The sequence below is a fragment of the Triturus cristatus genome, chromosome 4_1, assembly GCF_964204655.1.
Source record: "Triturus cristatus chromosome 4_1, aTriCri1.1, whole genome shotgun sequence".
Lineage (NCBI taxonomy): Eukaryota > Metazoa > Chordata > Amphibia > Caudata > Salamandridae > Triturus > Triturus cristatus.
This window is the reverse complement of record NC_140585.1, coordinates 859,056,468-859,074,878: the sequence shown is the minus strand read 5'-3', so window position 1 is coordinate 859,074,878 and position 18,411 is coordinate 859,056,468. Positions and strand designations below refer to the sequence as shown.

At 43.6% G+C, this 18,411-nt stretch overlaps 1 protein-coding gene across 2 annotated transcripts in view; it reads right to left on the bottom strand.

Annotated features, from left to right (window-relative positions):
- Window positions 1–18,411, bottom strand: part of GDI2 (GDP dissociation inhibitor 2) — a 312,370-nt gene that overhangs the window by 229,678 nt on the left and 64,281 nt on the right. For both annotated transcript variants that reach the window (XM_085653570.1, XM_085653569.1), the window contains exon 2: window positions 1,974–2,081. In XM_085653570.1, coding sequence (XP_085509696.1) covers window positions 1,974–2,081 — 108 coding nt within the window. The remainder of the gene's footprint in view (window positions 1–1,973; window positions 2,082–18,411) is intronic.

Sequence of the window (18,411 nt, the reverse complement as noted above, 5' to 3'; positions counted from 1 at the left end):
GCCGGGAAAAAGTGGCACTGGCTGAGGCACGGACACCAAAGTGGGCGAAAGAGACTCTGGCAAAACTAAATTGAGGTGGAAAGAAGAAAAGACATGGATGCAGTAACTACGTTTCGCCAACACGAAGCCTTTAATTTCCAAGTAAGCTACATACTAACCACCTTACAACAGGACTTATTTGCATGGCCCAACCCTTTAATAGGCACCTCACTAAAGGATAAGCCTTAAGCAGACCCCCCAGGATGTTGCGGCATGAAACAGGAAATTGTGCAACAGAAATATGGAGATTTTGAGGCAAACTATCAGGTTTTTTGCAGCACATTATTTTACTGTCAGTCATTTTTAGTATACTTTTGCCAGTAATTACGTCAGATGTAGTAAAGTGTTTCAAAATCCTTCATAATTCATTTATTTGTGATGATGCAAAACAAGAGTTCACAGATGTCCAGTTTTCCGCAAGCAACTTTGCCACAGATGAATGGTTTAAGCTGTGTGCATGCATATTCAAAGAGGCTAAATAAGCAAAATCTCACAATAATGTTGTCATTTTCATTGTGACCGTCTTCACATGCCTTTTCATGAATGTTCAGTGGCCACAGAGACATTTCATCATGTTTGTGACTCAGCAGCGTGACTTAAGTGGCATGCTGAGAAAGCAATGGAAACAGCAAGATAAGGGCAAACAACTAGGCATACAAATCTGAATTTAGAGTGGCAGCCCACCATCAGGCCAGCCCGTCTCCCAGCCACAATGGCATGGGCAAGAAGTGCTCACCCAAACACTTAATCCTCCAAAACAGTATCACCAATCAGCCTCGGAAAGTAAATGCAGCCAACGGTAGCAGGCAGCTCCATATTCCCTCAGAAGAAGCCTCCCTTCAGGCACCAATGCTGTCCATGCTCCTTTTGTCCGCTTTAGTCTTTGTTTGCCACTGATTAATAAAGGGCAATAAGACATGAATAAGGAGGGCAGGAAACAGACCTCTTGCTCTTCTGTTTGTAAATTAGGCAGACCGGCTTCTTAATCGGCACTGGTAAATAAGAACCAGACATACGATATGGCTCGCACCAAGGTTTAGCTGGAGGCACGTTAGGACTACTGCTTGCACAGTCAATTACAAGGCAGCATTTTCTCCAAACACAGGAGCAATGGAATACAATAGCAAAGATCATGGGAGAATGCAAGACCTTTTCTTCCATTTTTGGCAGCCGTATATATAAAGTAAGTGGGCATGGTAGGAATTCACATATTGCGGGAATTTTGCAAATCCGGATATCGCGAAATGCTGGGCTGCCTGCTTAAGCTACAGATCCTTAACCCTATGCTAATCAATATAGGTATGCAAGCAAGAGGTCATTTAAATATCAGGCATTAAGCTTGCTTGATGTTTCTTGGTCTCCCTCTGCTGTTCACTCCTTCCCCAGCCCGCTGAAACAGTCAGAAGTTTATGCAAGCAGGCAGGCTTGAATTTCTGCTGAGGTTGAAAACAATGTGATCTTTAGTATATTAAAATATTCAGGATTGGGTGGGGCGCAGAGGGTGGGGACGGAGGATGGGGGAGGAAGGGAGGGTCTTTGCAATTGTTTGTTGATGCTTCCCTGATTGAAGTTACTGATGCCTTGTTCAATGCACTGATGTATATCATTCTTGATATTGTCCTTTATGCCGCAAAACACAATAAGAATTTGTTTATCAAAAAAAAAAAAAAAAATATTCAGGATTGATGGAATGCCTTACACATTTCAATTTACCTTTAACCATGACCAGTCTCGTACACATATAAGCGGGAATTGTTATCCAAAAGCAGCTAGATTAATAGGTCTTGTGGGCCCATACTTAGAGTAGTCTGAATCCCAGTTTCATGTATAAAATCGAAAAAGATGTTGCGAAAACGTAGGACTGCCTCCAGGCGGTAATCATGACATAGGCGAAACTGGTAGTGACGAACACCCTAAATGAAAGTTAAACTTACATCCTCCAGAGGCGTTATAGATGCACTTTCACCACCATAATAAGAGTTGCGGTCCATGTGAAGCACTTTCTTGCTGTTGACAGACATTATACCCGATAGAATGCATTCCTGAAAAGACAAAAATATGCGTATTTCAGAAAAAGTGAGTTCAATTTACAGTGAAAGAGGAAATGAAATGCAATTTGGAGAACTGTACAGGGAAAGAGTAGTGTGCAGGTTGAAATCTGTGCTTCTGTCAGTGCTCTCACTGACAGATAGATATATTAATTAATTTTGCCAGTAAAGGCCTTAACGGCATATAGGTTAGAATTAAAACTTCGTTATGGAAATTGCATTGTACCACATCATAGCTACATCGCTTTTAGTGGTTTTCATTCTAGGGTGCACGGATGAAGGTTTTTTTTTTTTGGTTGCGGTACCATCTATTAGAGTTGATAATTGGTGTTGTGCATGATGCCAAGAGGGTGGGCGCTTAACATAGCAGCATATGATTACATATTAAGCTAGTGACAAAGTAAAGAAGCGAGAGGATAGCTCTGCAAGCAGCACAAGTTGGGGTATACCCTTCGTGGTACTGGAGTAAAATTATGGGAAGGGTTTTATAAGCACGCTATTAAATGGCAAAGATGGATCCAAATTTGGAGATCAATTTAGACTAGAGTAATGTAATTAAAACAATATGAATGTGACTGTAAATAGGCTAAATGCTGTACCATGTAGAATAAATAAATATATTTTAAACAACAAGGGAACCCAAAGGTAATGGACCAGGGACCTTGGGAGTTAATTATTCTAGACAACAATGGTCCCTAGAAGGAAGAATTTTTGAGAGCGAAATGAATATAGACTCAGTCGTTACTATATTGGCTTGACTTGCCCAGCCAGGCAGAGGTCTAATATTTACTTTTAAACAATTTTAAAAACAATTAGTACAAACAGTACATAAAGTGGGACACAAGCCGGTGTCCTACTTAGTCATGAGGTACAAGAGAGAGCGGTGAACAACAGGAGGCTCAGGCAATGCTAATTGGTTTGTTACACGAGTATACACAGAATTGTGAGGAACAAATTGCAAAAAACACCTTTACAAAGAAATAAATAGCAGTTTTTCGTATAAGGTGTATCAAGGTGTCGAACCGTGGAGAGAATGAGCGGTTCATCATCAGGACATAAAGTACATGCCTGTTAGGTAGAGCCTATTAGCCTGAAGGGAAAGTGTGGAAGGAAAAAACAACAAGGAGGCAATTTGGGTATATATGCTTAGATGTGAAGTTAAAAGACAACGCAGTTTTAAACTCAGGAAGGTGTGGATTGAAGAACGGTGAGTGGTAGTGAGTTGTGTAGTTAAGGAGCAGTACTGGAAGTGATAGGGTACGTGGTATAGTGGATTAGGGATATGCGTGTGACCGATCAAGGTGGCTAATTAGGCCAAAAGCGTACAGTGCTGATGCGAGCAATAACGGCAAATAGGAACCATGCTGGGGAAGATGTGAATAGGATCAGTTAGATGCTACGAACACGTAGAATGAGCATATTTAAGGTTAAGGTGTCAGCGGAGAATAACTGGTGTGCGCATTACAAAGTAGGGACGCAATAAGAATAAAAGGAAGTGAGCCGCTAGAAAGTTAGAAAGGACATGCCAATTATAAATATGTGAATCGTGATCATTCGCGTTGAGCCCGCATGAGTCATGCACACAACTGGCAGAAACCTTAGACGTGGATCTAGTCAGAAGGTATCACGAAGATTTTATAATTGTGGGTCAATTTGTTCTAATACATGATAGTTAAACATTAAAACATAGAAACCGGTTAAAAAAAACATACAGTTGATGGAGTGAAACTATAATATAGGCCAACACAATAATAAACCTTGAGGATTTTTTCAACTTCAATTAATAAATTAAATAGTCACCGTAGTGAACTTCATTTAAAAAAAACTCAAAAAGAGACCAAAGTTGCACCACTTATTCCCTTATTAATGCGGAAACTTTTCAATCTCGTTTTTTTATCTCGTTTTTTTTACTTATCTCACGGAAGTCAGCTTCCTCTGTTCTTCTACAATTTTTCTCCTCCAAGTCAGCTTCCTCTGTTCAACTCGCCAAACAAATCCGAGGCCGAGATAAAAAAACGAGATTGAAAAGGTTCCGCATTAATGATGGAATACGTGGTGCAACTTTGGTCCTGAGGATGGTCTCGGGGATTAAGCTTTCAGATAGGAGACCGAAACGTCGACGCTGTGACACTTCTTTGATGCAAATAATTTCCATTTGATGTTTTCATATATTACAATTGTTTAAACCAATGGTTTGTGTCATATGACCAACTGTGGATGGTACATATTTGAAAAAGTGTCAGTAACTACTGCTTAGGTTTCGGATTGAGACAGTTTTGTGTTGCCAGTGTTCAAATATAAATTGTATATTTCTTTACTTATTTGTATGAAATCAATGAACGTTATTAAAATAATCAATAATAGAAAATTTTCAGATAAAAAAACAATACAAAAGAATGAACTGTGGCTTTTTTGTATTTTTCTCTCTTTTTCTGAGTTTTTTTTAAATGAAGTTCACTACGGTGACTATTTAATTTATTAATAGAAGTCGAATAAATCCTCAAGGTTTATTATTGTGTTGACATATTATACCCAATCCCTTGGGATTAAGTGGGTTGCCCTATTGTTGTATACAACTAGAATATAGGCAGCACGAGCGATTTCTAAAAACATAGGACCACAATTTACTGGCAATTTGAAGCGGGAATTACGAACCACATCATAATGCATTACATGAATTAAAAATTCAGAATTATGCAACCGACGGAAGCGTAATTAATAGAGGGATGTTTGTGGGGGGACGGTGGTAAAATCTTGTGCCAGAGTTGTGACTTGTGCGGGTAAATTACATACCTAAACGGGATTGGGTTAGGGAACAGAAGGTGCTTCTGGAGCACTGCTGAATTGGCAGCGATTGGGGGTGAGAACGCTGCTACAACGGCGGCCTCTAGGAGTGAAAAGACCCACGCGGTGTCGTGGGTAGGGCCGAAGTAAGCCAAGGTAGGCACTCACCAGTGGAATTCTTCGGGAATACCCGGTAAAGGATAGGTACTATTATGTATCTTGGACGGCTCGTTCGCCTGAAAGAAGGGGGGAAAAGGTTAAGGTACTGGCAAGGAGTGGAAGCGTGCGTGTTATCCCGTTGGAGTCTAGGACTTACCGATTTTAGAAGCTGTGGCTCGATGGCGGAATCAGTCGGACGTGTATACGTACCGAGTCATGCATTCAATGCTGAGTTATATGAGGCGGGGCAGGAGTGTTGATTGGATGTTATGGGTCAGGTGGGATGTGGGGGAAATAGGGGAAGGACTAAGGTAAGGGGATTGATGGAAATGGAGGATGGACTGAAGGTGGCATGGAGGTGGTGACATCTTGGAAAGGGCTGTGGGTGGCTAGTAAACAGTAACAGAGAGGCAGGAAATTCAATATATTTTACAGAAAACATTTCTCCAGAACCCAATTTTAGGAGTTTATAATAGAGACAGTTTTAAATCAATGATGTCCAGGCCTCAAGGCGATTCAGTCCAGTGTTGAGGCTGTCAGTTCTAAGTATCCATTTCAATTCTTCTTTGTTCAGAAGTTTGGCAATTTCCCCCCCTCTAGGGGGTAGTTTGACCACTGTGATAATAGTCCAGCGAATGTCATTTTCTGAGTGTCCATTTAGTTAAAAATGTTCTACCAGAGGTGCATTGGCTGTATTGCACCTGATTCTGCGCTGATGTTGGGAGATACGTAGACGGATTTTTTGAGTGTCTGTCCGATGTATATTTTGTCACAAGGGCAAAGAATTGCGTACACCACATTGCAAGTATTACAATTTGTAAACCTACTCAATTCACTTTTTATATCTTTAAACACAAATTCTTTGCCTTCTATGGTGAAATCACAAACCACACAGTTACCACATTTGGAGTGTCCTTTAAGCGGTGCAAGGGCCCAGAGATCATTAAGAGTATTGGAGCTTTTTTTTGTTGCTGGGTAGTGCTGCGCGAACAAGGAGGTCTTTGATGTTCTTGCTTTTCTTAAAAGCAAACATTGGGTGTTCTAAATTTAGTGTGCCGGCATTTAGGACAGACAAGTTGCGTAATATGGTTTTGCGTATTGCATTTGAGCCTGGAGAGAAGGTGGTTACGCATACCAAGCGTTCTGAGTTGGATTTAGTTTTGGGATCTAACAGGATCTCTCGGGGACAATACCATGCTCTTTTCATTGCATTTTTGCCAATCTACGTGGGTATCCTCTACTGGCTAGTTTAGCACAGAGTGTTTTTACTTCATGGAAATGGAATATGCTACTTACCAGTATGCATCTGTTCTTGGCATGTAGAGCTGCAGAGTTGTACACTTAGCATAGGTCGCCATCTGGTGTTGGGCCCGGATGTTTGCAGTTTGTTTTTCTTCTTGGACCGTCTTTGGAAGTCACGAGTTTGGTGACTCCTCCTTCGGTCCGTACTGCGCATGGGCTTCGGCTCCATCCTCAGATTGTTTTTTTCCGCCATCGGGCTCGGATGTGATACTTCGTGCTCCGGCTTCGAACTTCTACGGTTCCAGCCTCGACGGAAAATCCTCGATTCTTCGAGTTCCTTCATCTTCATCTCTCGAAGCGGCACTTTTTCCATCCCGTACATCAACACCGGCCTTCGGGCCCTCCGCGACTCCGGTCCCGGCCGATGGAAAGGACTCCGTTTAAAAAGTGCCCAGAATGTGGGTCTAAATTTCCCCACACCGACCTCCATCAGGTGTGTAACCTTTGCCTCTCTCCGGAACACGAGGCTCGAGACTGCCCCGCCTGCAAGTCTTTTCGATCGAAGAAAACGATCCGAGATCGAAGGGCTCGACGCACCATGGCGCACTCATCCTCGACAGTTCCACCGGACATCTTCGGAGACGACGCCGAAGCTTCGGGGCAGACACACACCGAACTGGGAGAAGACATCGTCAGCGCTTCCGAGGCCGACGACTCAGACCTGGAGGACGTAACACCAGGACAGCGGGCCGTGAGTACAATGCCCCCTCCCAGCCCCGCACCGAAAACCAAAGAGACTCCGGTTACTCCCTCGCCTGCCGGCCTGGGCAAAACCAAAACCAAAGCCTCGACCACCCCACCTTCGGGCCCGGTGTCGAAGCACTCAAAGTCTCACGGCAGCTCGGGATCGAGCCAGCCGATGCCCGGTGCCGATAAACACCACTCGGCACCGAAGCCTGCAAAATCCAGCTCGACTCCGAAACCACCGGTGCCGAAGCCTGGACACTCGGCGCCGACCAAACACAAACAGAAATCGGTCGGCACCGACGCTCCGGCGCCGAAACAGCATTCGACGCCGAAACACACGGAGACCTCCAAAAAGCATGGCGTACACAGAACATCGAAACCTCCGGTTCCGAAATCGCCGGTGCCGACAGACGACTCGGCGCCATTGGCTCTGTTTACACCAGACCCTTTACAAAAGACTTTGTCCAGAGATCCAAAGACTGGCCTTTTGACTGTGATTACCAAGAAGCGTCGCCTTGAGGCTCCGGCTCCTCCTCCTCCACCCAAAAAGAGGGACTCAGCTACTTCTCCCCTTAGAGTACCCTCCCCACTGCCACCCCCCCTCCCACCACCACCACCCCCTCCACCTTTACCTCACTACGATCCGGCCCCATCCCCAGATCCGGATGACGGGGACCCGGACAATGACCCAGGGGACGCCCCAATGGATCCCACTCCACCAGGGACCCCAGATCCATGGGAGGATTATAATAACCCTGATGTACCCAATGTACCTCAAGACGACCTATACCCATCAAGGCCGTCTCCTCCAGAGGACTCTTTAGGTTTTCACCATTTAGTGCAGAGAGCAGCACACTACCATGGGGTGGACATGCACACTGAACCAGTGGAAGAAGACTTCCTACTGGATACATTTGATTTACAAGATCGTTCCACTGCTATTTTACCCATGCTTAAGGGTGTCACCAAGCACGCTACAGAGGTATTCAAAGACCCTGTCAGAGCCAGAGTACTAAACCCTAGAATAGAGAAGAAGTACAAGGCGGCACCCACAGACCCTGCATACATCAAGGGCCCTGCTCCTTTAGATTCCCTAGTTGTCTCCACAGCTAGAAAGCGGGCTAACTCCCAATCCTCAGGAGATGCCCCACCACCAGACAAGGAATCTAAACTTCTGGACGCGTCTGGTAAACGCACCGCCTACCAGGCTGCAAACATGTGGCGCATTGCAAATACACAAGCACTGCTTGCGCGATATGATAGAGCACACTATGATGAATTAGAGGCTCTTATGCAGCACCTTCCAGAGAAATACAAACGCCAAGCTCATGACCTGATACAGGAGGGCAAACTAATCACAAACACCTCCATTAAGTGTGCCCTCGATGCAGCAGACACTGCTTCTAGAGCCATAAACACCAGTGTCCTGCTTCGCCGCCATGCCTGGCTCAGGATATCAGGGTTCAAGCCTGAGGTCCAGACATCAATACTTAATCACACCTTTGACCAGCAAACACTCTTTGGCCCAAAGGTAGACGAAGCGCTCGAAAAAATGAAGAAAGATACAGACACAGCGAAGTCTATGGGAGCGCTCCAGACCCAAGCCTCTAAGCGTTCCTTTCGACGCTCGTCCTTTCGTGGCACAGGTAGAGGCTCCTCCACCGATATTGCCTCTACCTCCTACAAATCCCCTCCTCAAAATACCTTTTCAAAGGGCAACCAAAGAGGTGGTTACAGAGGCAACAACAATAAGGGCAGGGGCAAAACCAACAATACCCGTTCTGCCACCCCACCCGCACAATGACTCCCCTTCGCTCCCCCCAGACCATTCCACTCCGGTCGGGGGCAGACTACAAGATTTTATTCACGTATGGGAGTCCATAACATCGGACAAATGGGTGACCCAAATCATTCGGTCAGGGTACTGCCTCGAGCTAACATCTACCCCACCCAATATCCCACCAAGGCACCGTCCAATGTCCCAAGAGCATTCCACACTGCTCAAACAAGAGGTACTCTCGCTCCTCCAGAAACACGCTATAGAGCAGGTACCCGACAATCAACGAAATCTAGGGGTCTACTCCCTATATTTCTTAATCCCAAAGAAAGACGAGACCCTCAGACCCATTCTGGATCTCCGGCCTCTAAATGCCTACATACATTCAGACCACGAGAAGGGAAGAGAATCTCTCAATGCACGGGGGGATTGCTATTATAGCTCAGCAAGGTGTTGCGTTCCGTGGGTTTTCGGAATAACCCAGTGATAAGAAAGCCATCATTGTGTTTAATGTTGAGGTCAAGGAAGGAAATAGAGTTCCTATCATGAGTTAAGGTGAATTTCAGGGCCCCACAGTTGTTATTGAGCCAATGGAGAAATGAAGTAAGTGTGGTCTCACTCTCCTGCCATATCATAAAAATGTAATCTATGTAGCGTTTCCATTTTCCTATGCATGAGCTGAATGGGTTTGTTACTGAGAGGATATGGTTGGTTTCTAATGAGTCCATAAAAAGAATAGCCAGATTAGGGGCAAAAATAGCCCCCATTGATGTGCCTTTCACTTGTTGGTAGAATTGGTCTTCAAATAAAAAGAAATTTCTTGTTAGGCAGACCTCTAAGAGCTGAAGTATAAAAACAGTAGGGAATGTGTGCGGTCGAGGTCTTTTGTGGAGGATGGACTCCATGACTAGAAGGGAGTCCCTCTGTGGTATATTGGTGTACAGGGACTCGACGTCCAATGTACACAAAATTTCACAGGAAGGATCAAAAGGATAGTTCTCTATGAAATTAATCATTGACATACTGTCCCTGATAAAACATTGTGTGAGTGGGACAAAGTCCTTGATAAAGTAGTTGACATACTGTCCTAAAGGTTCCAAAATGGACCCGCAACCAGAGACAATTGGCCGGCCGGGAGGGTTAACCAGTTGATTATGTACCTTAGGTAAGGAGTAGATGACAGGTGTGCGAGGGGATTTGGTGTTAAGGAATTGGTACTCTTATTTGCTAAGAAAACCCTGTTGTAGACCATCATCGGCAATTTGTTTTATTAGGGTTTGTATCTCTTTCAATGGGTTTGTAGGGAGCCTACAGTAGTGATCTGTGTTGGAAAGTTGACGGTTAAGCTCCTTTTTGTATTGATTGGTTGTCTGAAGCACAATGCCACCACCCTTGTCAGCACATCTTCCCCAGCATGGTTCCTATTTGCCGTTATTGCTCGCATCAGCACTGTACGCTTTTGGCCTAATTAGCCACTTTGATAGGTCACACGCATATACCTAATCCACTATACCACGTACCCGATCACTTCCAGTACTGCTCCTTAACTACGCAACTCACTACCACTCACCGTTCTTCAATCCACACCTTCCTGAGTTTAAAACCGCGTTGTCTTTTAACTTCTTGACATCTAAGCATATATACCCTAATTGCCTCCCTGTTGTATTTTCCTTCCACACTTTCCCTTCAGGCTAATAGGCTCTACCTAACAGGCATGTACCTTATGTCCTGATGATGAACCGCTCACTCTCTCCACGGTTAGAAACGCCGTCGACACCTTGATACACCTTATACGAAAAACTGCTATTTATTTCCTTGTAAAGGTGTTTTTTGCCATTTGTTCCTCAATTCTGTGTATACTCATGTGTAACAAACCAATTAGCATTGCCTGAGCCTCCTGTTCACCGCTCTCTCTTGTACCTCATGGCTAAGTAGGACACAGGCAATTGTTTTAAAAATTGTTTAAAAGTAAATATTAGACCTCTGCCCGGCTGGGTAAGTCGAGCCAATATAGTAACAACTGAGTCTATAATCATTTCGCTCTCAAAAATTCTTCCTTCTAGGGACCATCGTTGTCTAGAATATTGTAGAATATATAAGGCATTACATAACCACATAAAAAAAAAATCACCCCCAAAAAGAAATCAGAGATTACTCAGGTGACCAATGGTGTGTATCACCACTTGTTAAAACACTGAAGAAAGTATCAATAAACCTTCTCAAAAGTGACATGTAAAGCAGCACAGTGTTTGTTTTGTATGGCACTCGTTAACATTCGCCTACTTCAGAGAACTTTTTGAAAGAGGCAGCATGCTACCAGGTGTGAGACAACAGGAGGAGGACATTGGGGGAAGGGGCATTGCTCGTACAATCAGTGTTGGTGCAACCAGATCCACCTGGCAAGGGCTTAACCTGTAAAAAACAAAGGACGCTTCCAAGACCGTCCACCTATAACTGCAAAATATTATAAGCATGTTTTCAAGAATTACAGGGCTGTAATAAATAACATATCAAGGTGAAAATTAGACTCCTACAACAAAGCACTAAATAGAGCTGAAACCTCTAGTTTAAGGCATGAAAATATAATGATACTGCACAGTATTCCAATGACCTTGGGCTACCTTTGTGTTGGGTAAACCCGCCAAAATAAAAATATGATTGCACAATATAATGGAGTATGTAGAGGAGGGTGGTCGGGTTAGTTATTCGTTTAACATAATGATTTCAAAAAGGATTATTATATATATATATATCTATCTCTATCAACCACAATCTCCAGTCAATATTTACAAGCATGCCTTCCTGCTTCACCATTCAGTTTGCCTGACGCGTTTCAGGGTTGGAACCCCGTCTTCAGAGGCTGCAGAAATGGCACTCAGAGATCTCTTTACCTTCAATTACTGACTTTAATTAGTTGACAAGCCCCCCAGTGGGCGTTGCCAAGTGCATCGTTACTCTGATGATTAGTGGGACTTGTAGTCCGTAAAGCGAAAGCATTATTCCTTTCAGTAAGTCCAAGTGAACATTTCACATTGTGCAATTTAAAATACCTTCAGTAGGTTGTTTCACACTCGAGCATGCATATTGATGGTAGAGCGCTGTGCCACAGAGTCCGAATTCGTTTCAGGCTCAATCCTCGCACTGCTGAGTATCCTTTCTCTTCCAGCAGGCGATGGTGCTTTGGCCACGGCCAGGCCGCCGTGCATAAATTAACCACAAATTACCCACAGCATTTACCAAAGCACTCGACATTGCTCTGACCCTCCAGTCAATATTTACAAGCATGCCTTCCTGCTTCACCATTCAATTTGCCTGACGCGTTTCAGGGTCGGAACCCCGTCTTCAGAGGCTGCAGAAATGGCACTCAGAGATCGCTTTACCTTCAATTACTGACTTTAATTAGATATATATATATATATTTTATCATCTACTGGCCATACTGGTTTCCACCCCAGTATGGTGGAGGGTGAGTGGTGTGGCTCTTCTGCAACTTTTCGCATACAGGGTATTTATTCTCCCAATGCGTGAGTGGAGTGAATCCAAATCAGGGTCTCCTTAACGTGGCCTGTCAGCTCATCAAGTGCACTGGGGTCGAAACGTAGACCATTTCACTTGAACATCTACAGACTCAGACTAGAAGAAATGTGTCTAAACGTTTCTATGAGCTACGTATATATGGGAACAAAACTGACCTGTATTAGGCTGGAAAGGTCATCTTGTATATAATTGTAACTGTACCTTTGTCACCACACCTTTACCTTGTCCCTCACCTACCAATTCACTACCATTACCCCATCCTTCCTCCCTCTCACGCTGAGAGCACTGTAAACATTGTATGCACTACCGATGTATTTGGAACTAATGTATTGCAACCCATGAATGCTTTGATTGACAATCGCATTTAATGCTGCTATTACCAATAGAAATTAAATTTCTGATTTCAGTTTCTTTGAATTGATCTCAAGTGATGCATTGATTTCTGATTTTTTTAATTGATCCTAAGTGGAGATAGATAAAATAGATTAGATAGATAAAACAGGATAGATAGATAAAACAGGATAGATAGATAAAACAGGATAGATAGATAAAACAGGATAGATAGATAAAACAGGATAGATAGATAAAATATTTTTGATTTTCCTTTTTTAAATCATTTTGCTAAACGAATAACTAACCCGACCACCCTCCTCTACATACTGCATTATTGACCCAGGCCGGGTCGTTTTTTCTTGGGCTCTACCCCGTAAAAACTTACCATGCACAATATAATGGGCCACACCTGTCAGCTAGCATTTCAGTTGCGCTTTTTAGGTCTCGCCTGGCGTAGACTGCGCAGTCTCGCTGGCGAGATTTAATTAGTTAGGGTTGATTTCACTAGAGGTGTTTAAGCCCCGTCCCTCTTTTCCATTGGCTGGCGTCACCGTTTATGCTAAACGGTGGCCATCCATTGGAAAAGAGTCTAGTGACGTACAGTTTTCTCTTTTAGAGCAGTCCCAGTTGGACTGGCTCGGTTGCTTTACGTTTGTGGTAAAAGCTTATCTTTATGGGGCCATGTGTTTCAAACATATGTCCCCATAAAGACAAGAAACCTTTCATGGCAGAAGGAAAGCAGGCCGCATGTTTATTTTTTCATCGCGATTAAAGTGACAGCGCAATGCAAAAATAAACAGTAGCTGACTGGCCAGCGCTTTTTTTTGCGTGCGTTTTTTTCCTTGTTTATTGTTTATATGAGGGCACATCCCATCCTCCCTAGGTCACTCTTCATGCATGGTGTTTGTTTGGCAGTACATCTGGGAAAACTCTATTTGGGTGTGTGTGTGGAGTACCTAATCGTACTTGTCGTAATGTCTTGAGCACTTCCTTTCACACAACAGCGCCTAGAGGTTGTACACGCCACGATGACTCGGGAGAGGGGAAAGTGAACGGCGGCTGGGAGCCCATCTGGTTTATAGTGCAACTCTGTTTATTGCTCTTAGGCGAAACAGTGTCAATTGGTATTTGAAATGTTTTCTTTCCTCAGACCTTGTAGCCTGAACAATAAGCCGTGGCAGCCATTGCCTCTGAAGTGCTGCGCCGAGCGAGGCTGGGGGCTGCGCCGAGCGAGGCCCCGGGAGTCCCGGAGCCCGCTATTCAGAATCTGCAGCAGGCCACTGGAGAGCCGGGATCCGCCACGCGCGCTCAGCCTTTCAGAGCAGCAGCTGCTGAGAAAAGCCGGGCGGGCGCTGCTGTGAGGCGAGACTTCAGCAAGGCGCTTAGCGGAAGTATAAAGGGTGTGTGCTTCTTCACGTAGTACAGGGGCACAAGCATGACGTTACAAAAGAAACTTGCGGAATTATAGTATCCATCAGCACGCTGGAGGTCACATTTTGCGCATAAATACAGTTCAGAGCTGACCAAATATATTGTATTTACATAGACTATTCAGCAGTGCTTAATTTGAGCCAGAGGTTTCTGCTGCTCAGCACCAGCACTTTACTGTCAACACCGGCACTTATGAGAACTGCACATGATGGTGCTGTTTATGCAATTAAAAGGTGAGCAGAAGAACAGTTGCTTATTAATTGAATATACATCAAAAACTACTAATACCAGCGACCCAAGCCATTCTTATAGCTTTGAGGCCTCGAACGATCTGAAATGTCACACTTGTAGCAGTGTGATGGCTAGTAATTGTACTGGTACTATCACTGGCAGCGCTGGCAGGGGTGATGAGTTGTACAAGGTATGGTGGCCTCCTGACAAAGAACCTGGCTCTTATTTCTTGCCCCAGTTTAGGCCGTATGGATATCGGGTAAGTTGTGCTGGAGTGACAGACTGAGGCAAACAAGGGGAAGTAACATTTATGAGCTGTGCCCTCGTCCTGTGCTTCATTCAATGCTTCACTTGCCTGGCGCTTGCCGTTCAGTGCCAGTGCACTGCTCTAGTACCAGTCTGTGCACATTTCTGCCCAGCTCTTAATCACCACTAGAGCAGAAATGGATGGAAATACTATTCACATACATTTTTCCACTGTTATCATATTTACACCACTTCTGCGCGTGCGTCTGATGTAAGCACAAGCATTTCATCTGGGGATCATTGAGTTTGTGGTCTTTTTAAATTGCAAATAATTTTGTATTACATTTTCAAACAGACCGAACAATTTTAGCCATGTAAGTGGATTCGAAAGAGGTTTTCCTTTGCGTTTTTTCTATCTCATGTAATTGTTTTAATTTGAGCGATTGAAGCCATAATTCAGTACCAATAGGAGTCAATATAGAAGACTTACACATATGCAAGAGTTTACACAAATGCCTTCACTGTTATCACTTCTAGAGGAAACAGGATAACACAAGAAACAAGCATTGGCATAGCCAAAAGGTCTCGCTTTTGGGACCTTATAAGTATTTAGTTATGCAGCACAATATCCTTGGTGCATAACATCAACTGTTGCATGGCTAAAAACGTATAAGGTCCCAAAGGCGAGACCTATTGGCTATGCCAATGCTTGTATTCTAGTTTCTACAACATCATACTGCGGACATTCCAGAGAGAATTGTGATTTGGGTGCAAACGCAGATTTGTGCCAAATCAGGGTTCCAAGATGTGGAATCATCACTGCATCGACAGGTTTTTCACCAGGTGAACCCTTACTGGTTTCCTGCTAAGCAGAGCTGGAACATTCTGAGTTTTTGACCTACTGGTAGGCGAAAACCTCAGTATTTCCAGCCTCTTTGTGAGAAATGGAAATCATGACGACATGGTAATGCTGCAGCCGGAAAAACAAGCACTGGCAAAGCCAAAACATCTCACGTTTGGGACCTACTGGCTTAGCCAATTTCTACACCAATATCACCTTCGAGAAAACAATGAGCTTGAAAGAGCTTGTCGAATTCCCTCACCCCAACATGGTCATACTTCCATCTCTGGTCCACGCAGACCTATCATTTGTAAACTACTATGCTACCAACACAAACTAATTTTGGATTACATCTGAAAACATACATTTGTTGCATGGGAAGGCCACAGGATTACCAGATCATTGGACTATTCCTTAACTACTGTTCAAGTATGGAAAGGCTTCCTATCCCTCAAGCCCAGACTTCGAAGCATGAACATTCCCTTTTCCTTTGCAGGTCTTGCCAGGTTGCTTATCACTTTCAAAGGTTTTACCCACCTCTTCCACAACCACTGAGACCTGTAATTTCCAGACAATATCCAGGAAGCTGAGCTGGACACTTCTGCCTCCAATACAGAAGTGTTGTAATATGCGAACAGAAATATTCTTTTCTTTCACTTGCCAACAATGACTTGCCTTTTAAGCTGTAAAACATATTTTGTTACTTTACTATGTCTCATAGTGTTTCCCATACACTGTTCCCTACACTAATACTATAATTTGGGTATTCTCTTTAACCCCTTGGAGTCACTCCTTAATGGTGGTTGTTCTCCTACAGTGGAATTGACTCCATGCCTAAAATAAATTAAATTGATTTAATTTTCTCATATCCACACGTGCCACTTACAGGTCTACTATGCTGGTTTGTCGTTACTCCTTCCCAAGATCAGTTTGTTATTTATCTCACCCTAATGAGGTATATATATCGCCATATTTTTATGGTTCTTTACTCTGTGAATACATCTGCTCAGTTGGATGTTTCTTCTTTCTTTGTTAGGTTAAAGGGAATTGAAACACTTTATGATCCTTACATCTTCAGGTATAACAATTATCGCATGTGTGTGATTACTCACTCTTGTTGCGCCAGTTGAGCTGCAGGACCACATGTTTCTTGCATTCTGTACCCCATTTAGACTACTGTCTCTTATGGTGCTTGCGAGGCGTGCTGATTCTACCTTTAGATTTTACGTCGTCCCACTTCCAGGATGGGTGGGGTATGTGAGCAGGGGGGGTGGGGGGGGCTTGTTGGAGCTGGTAGGCTTTATTTTTAGGTTTCTCTTTTCTGGTGTTTCTCTTACCTGCTCCCAATCTTCTAGTTGCCTTTTGTTTTCGGATGAAGTCACAGTCATGTTTTGTGAGAACAAATTGCAATACATGCTGGATTTGTTTCTCTGCCACGGTGGGCCTCCACCTATGTGTTCTGGAAACTCCCAGTGAGGGCTTGACTAACCACACTACATCCTGCTTTCACTGATTTTTACATTGATGCGGTCAAACTTCCTTCAATTGGTCTCCTTGAACACTAGGGGGCTGAATCATCCGGTTAAAAGAAGGAAGATTAACAAATTCAAATGTAATATGCTCTTCTTACAAGAATCCAAAATTAGATGCCGAAGACATTTCTTCTATTAACGCAACCCAGATCGCAGATGTTTTGGGCTCGCCCACACAAAAGAAGAAAAATTGGGTTATAACGATTACTTACACAGTCAAAGTTCCGGTCCTTGACACTCTTATGGACTAGGGAGGGAGCTGGTTACTCAAACTATCCAAAGCAGACCTAGATTTTTATGCACTAAACATTTATGCACCTTATACTAATAATCTGGAATTTTGGAAGGGCATTGATGTGCTGATTTCTGGGCAATGATACCTGACTGATAACAGGAGGCAACTTTAACCTCACACTCAATCCCACAAATGATCACAACTCGAGATCTAAGATCAGACCTTCTACCTCTTTCAAATTGCTCTGCAAGATGTGTACTATTTTCTCTCCGACTCCTGGGAACTCCTGCACCTGGACGCCAGAGATTATACCTATGACTCGTCCCTCTCATCAATCATGGTCCAGGATTGACTATCTAACCTCAACCCTAGCGAGAATGGTTTCAGATTCAAACACTGAATCTAGACTGATTTCAGACCACTCCGCTATCTTGAACACGTTGGACTGGGTCGCTTCTAACCCCTCTGACAAATTCTGGAGACAACTCAGAAATACTACAAAACCCTGCACACACTGCAACATTTCAATCATCCATTGTTAACTTCTTTAAGAACAACAAATCAGAAGAATGCTCCCCCCCAAGTTCGATGGTATGACTTCAAGGCAACTATTAGAGGAGTGATAATAGGAATCAGTGACCATATCAACAATTCAGAAAACTCCAGAATGAAGGCTCTTGAAGCCTAAATTAAACAGTTAGAATTTAGGCACCACTCAGAGAAAGGTACCCTCCTTTTAGACTACCTTAATCGCACAAACTATGAATACAACAAGATTTCAAGCACCATGGCAGGCCATTGAGCAACAACATGCAAGTTGATAAAACTGTTGCGGCAACTAAGCCGGTTACCTAAAATATAAACAAAATAGCCCTATATGACTTCAGTTAGAGACAAGTATTGGTCACTTACACCTAGATCCACTGAAAATATTTAATATCTTCCTAAACTTTATAAAAACCTATACAATGAAAATAAGACACTCAATGCCACTGAAAGCCTGGGCTACTTAAGTAAACTTGACATTCTCAAACTTGATCTCCTCTTAAATCATGTTATCACTGAAGCCGACCTGCAATCCTCCATTAAATCTCTAACTAGGGGAAAGCCCCAGGCCCTGATGGACTATTTGCTCACCTCTATAAACAGTTCTCGAGTTAACTACGCACTCCTCTTCTAGAGCTCTCCCATAGCTATGCCTAGTCTGGTTCCATCCAGGGTACCACAGC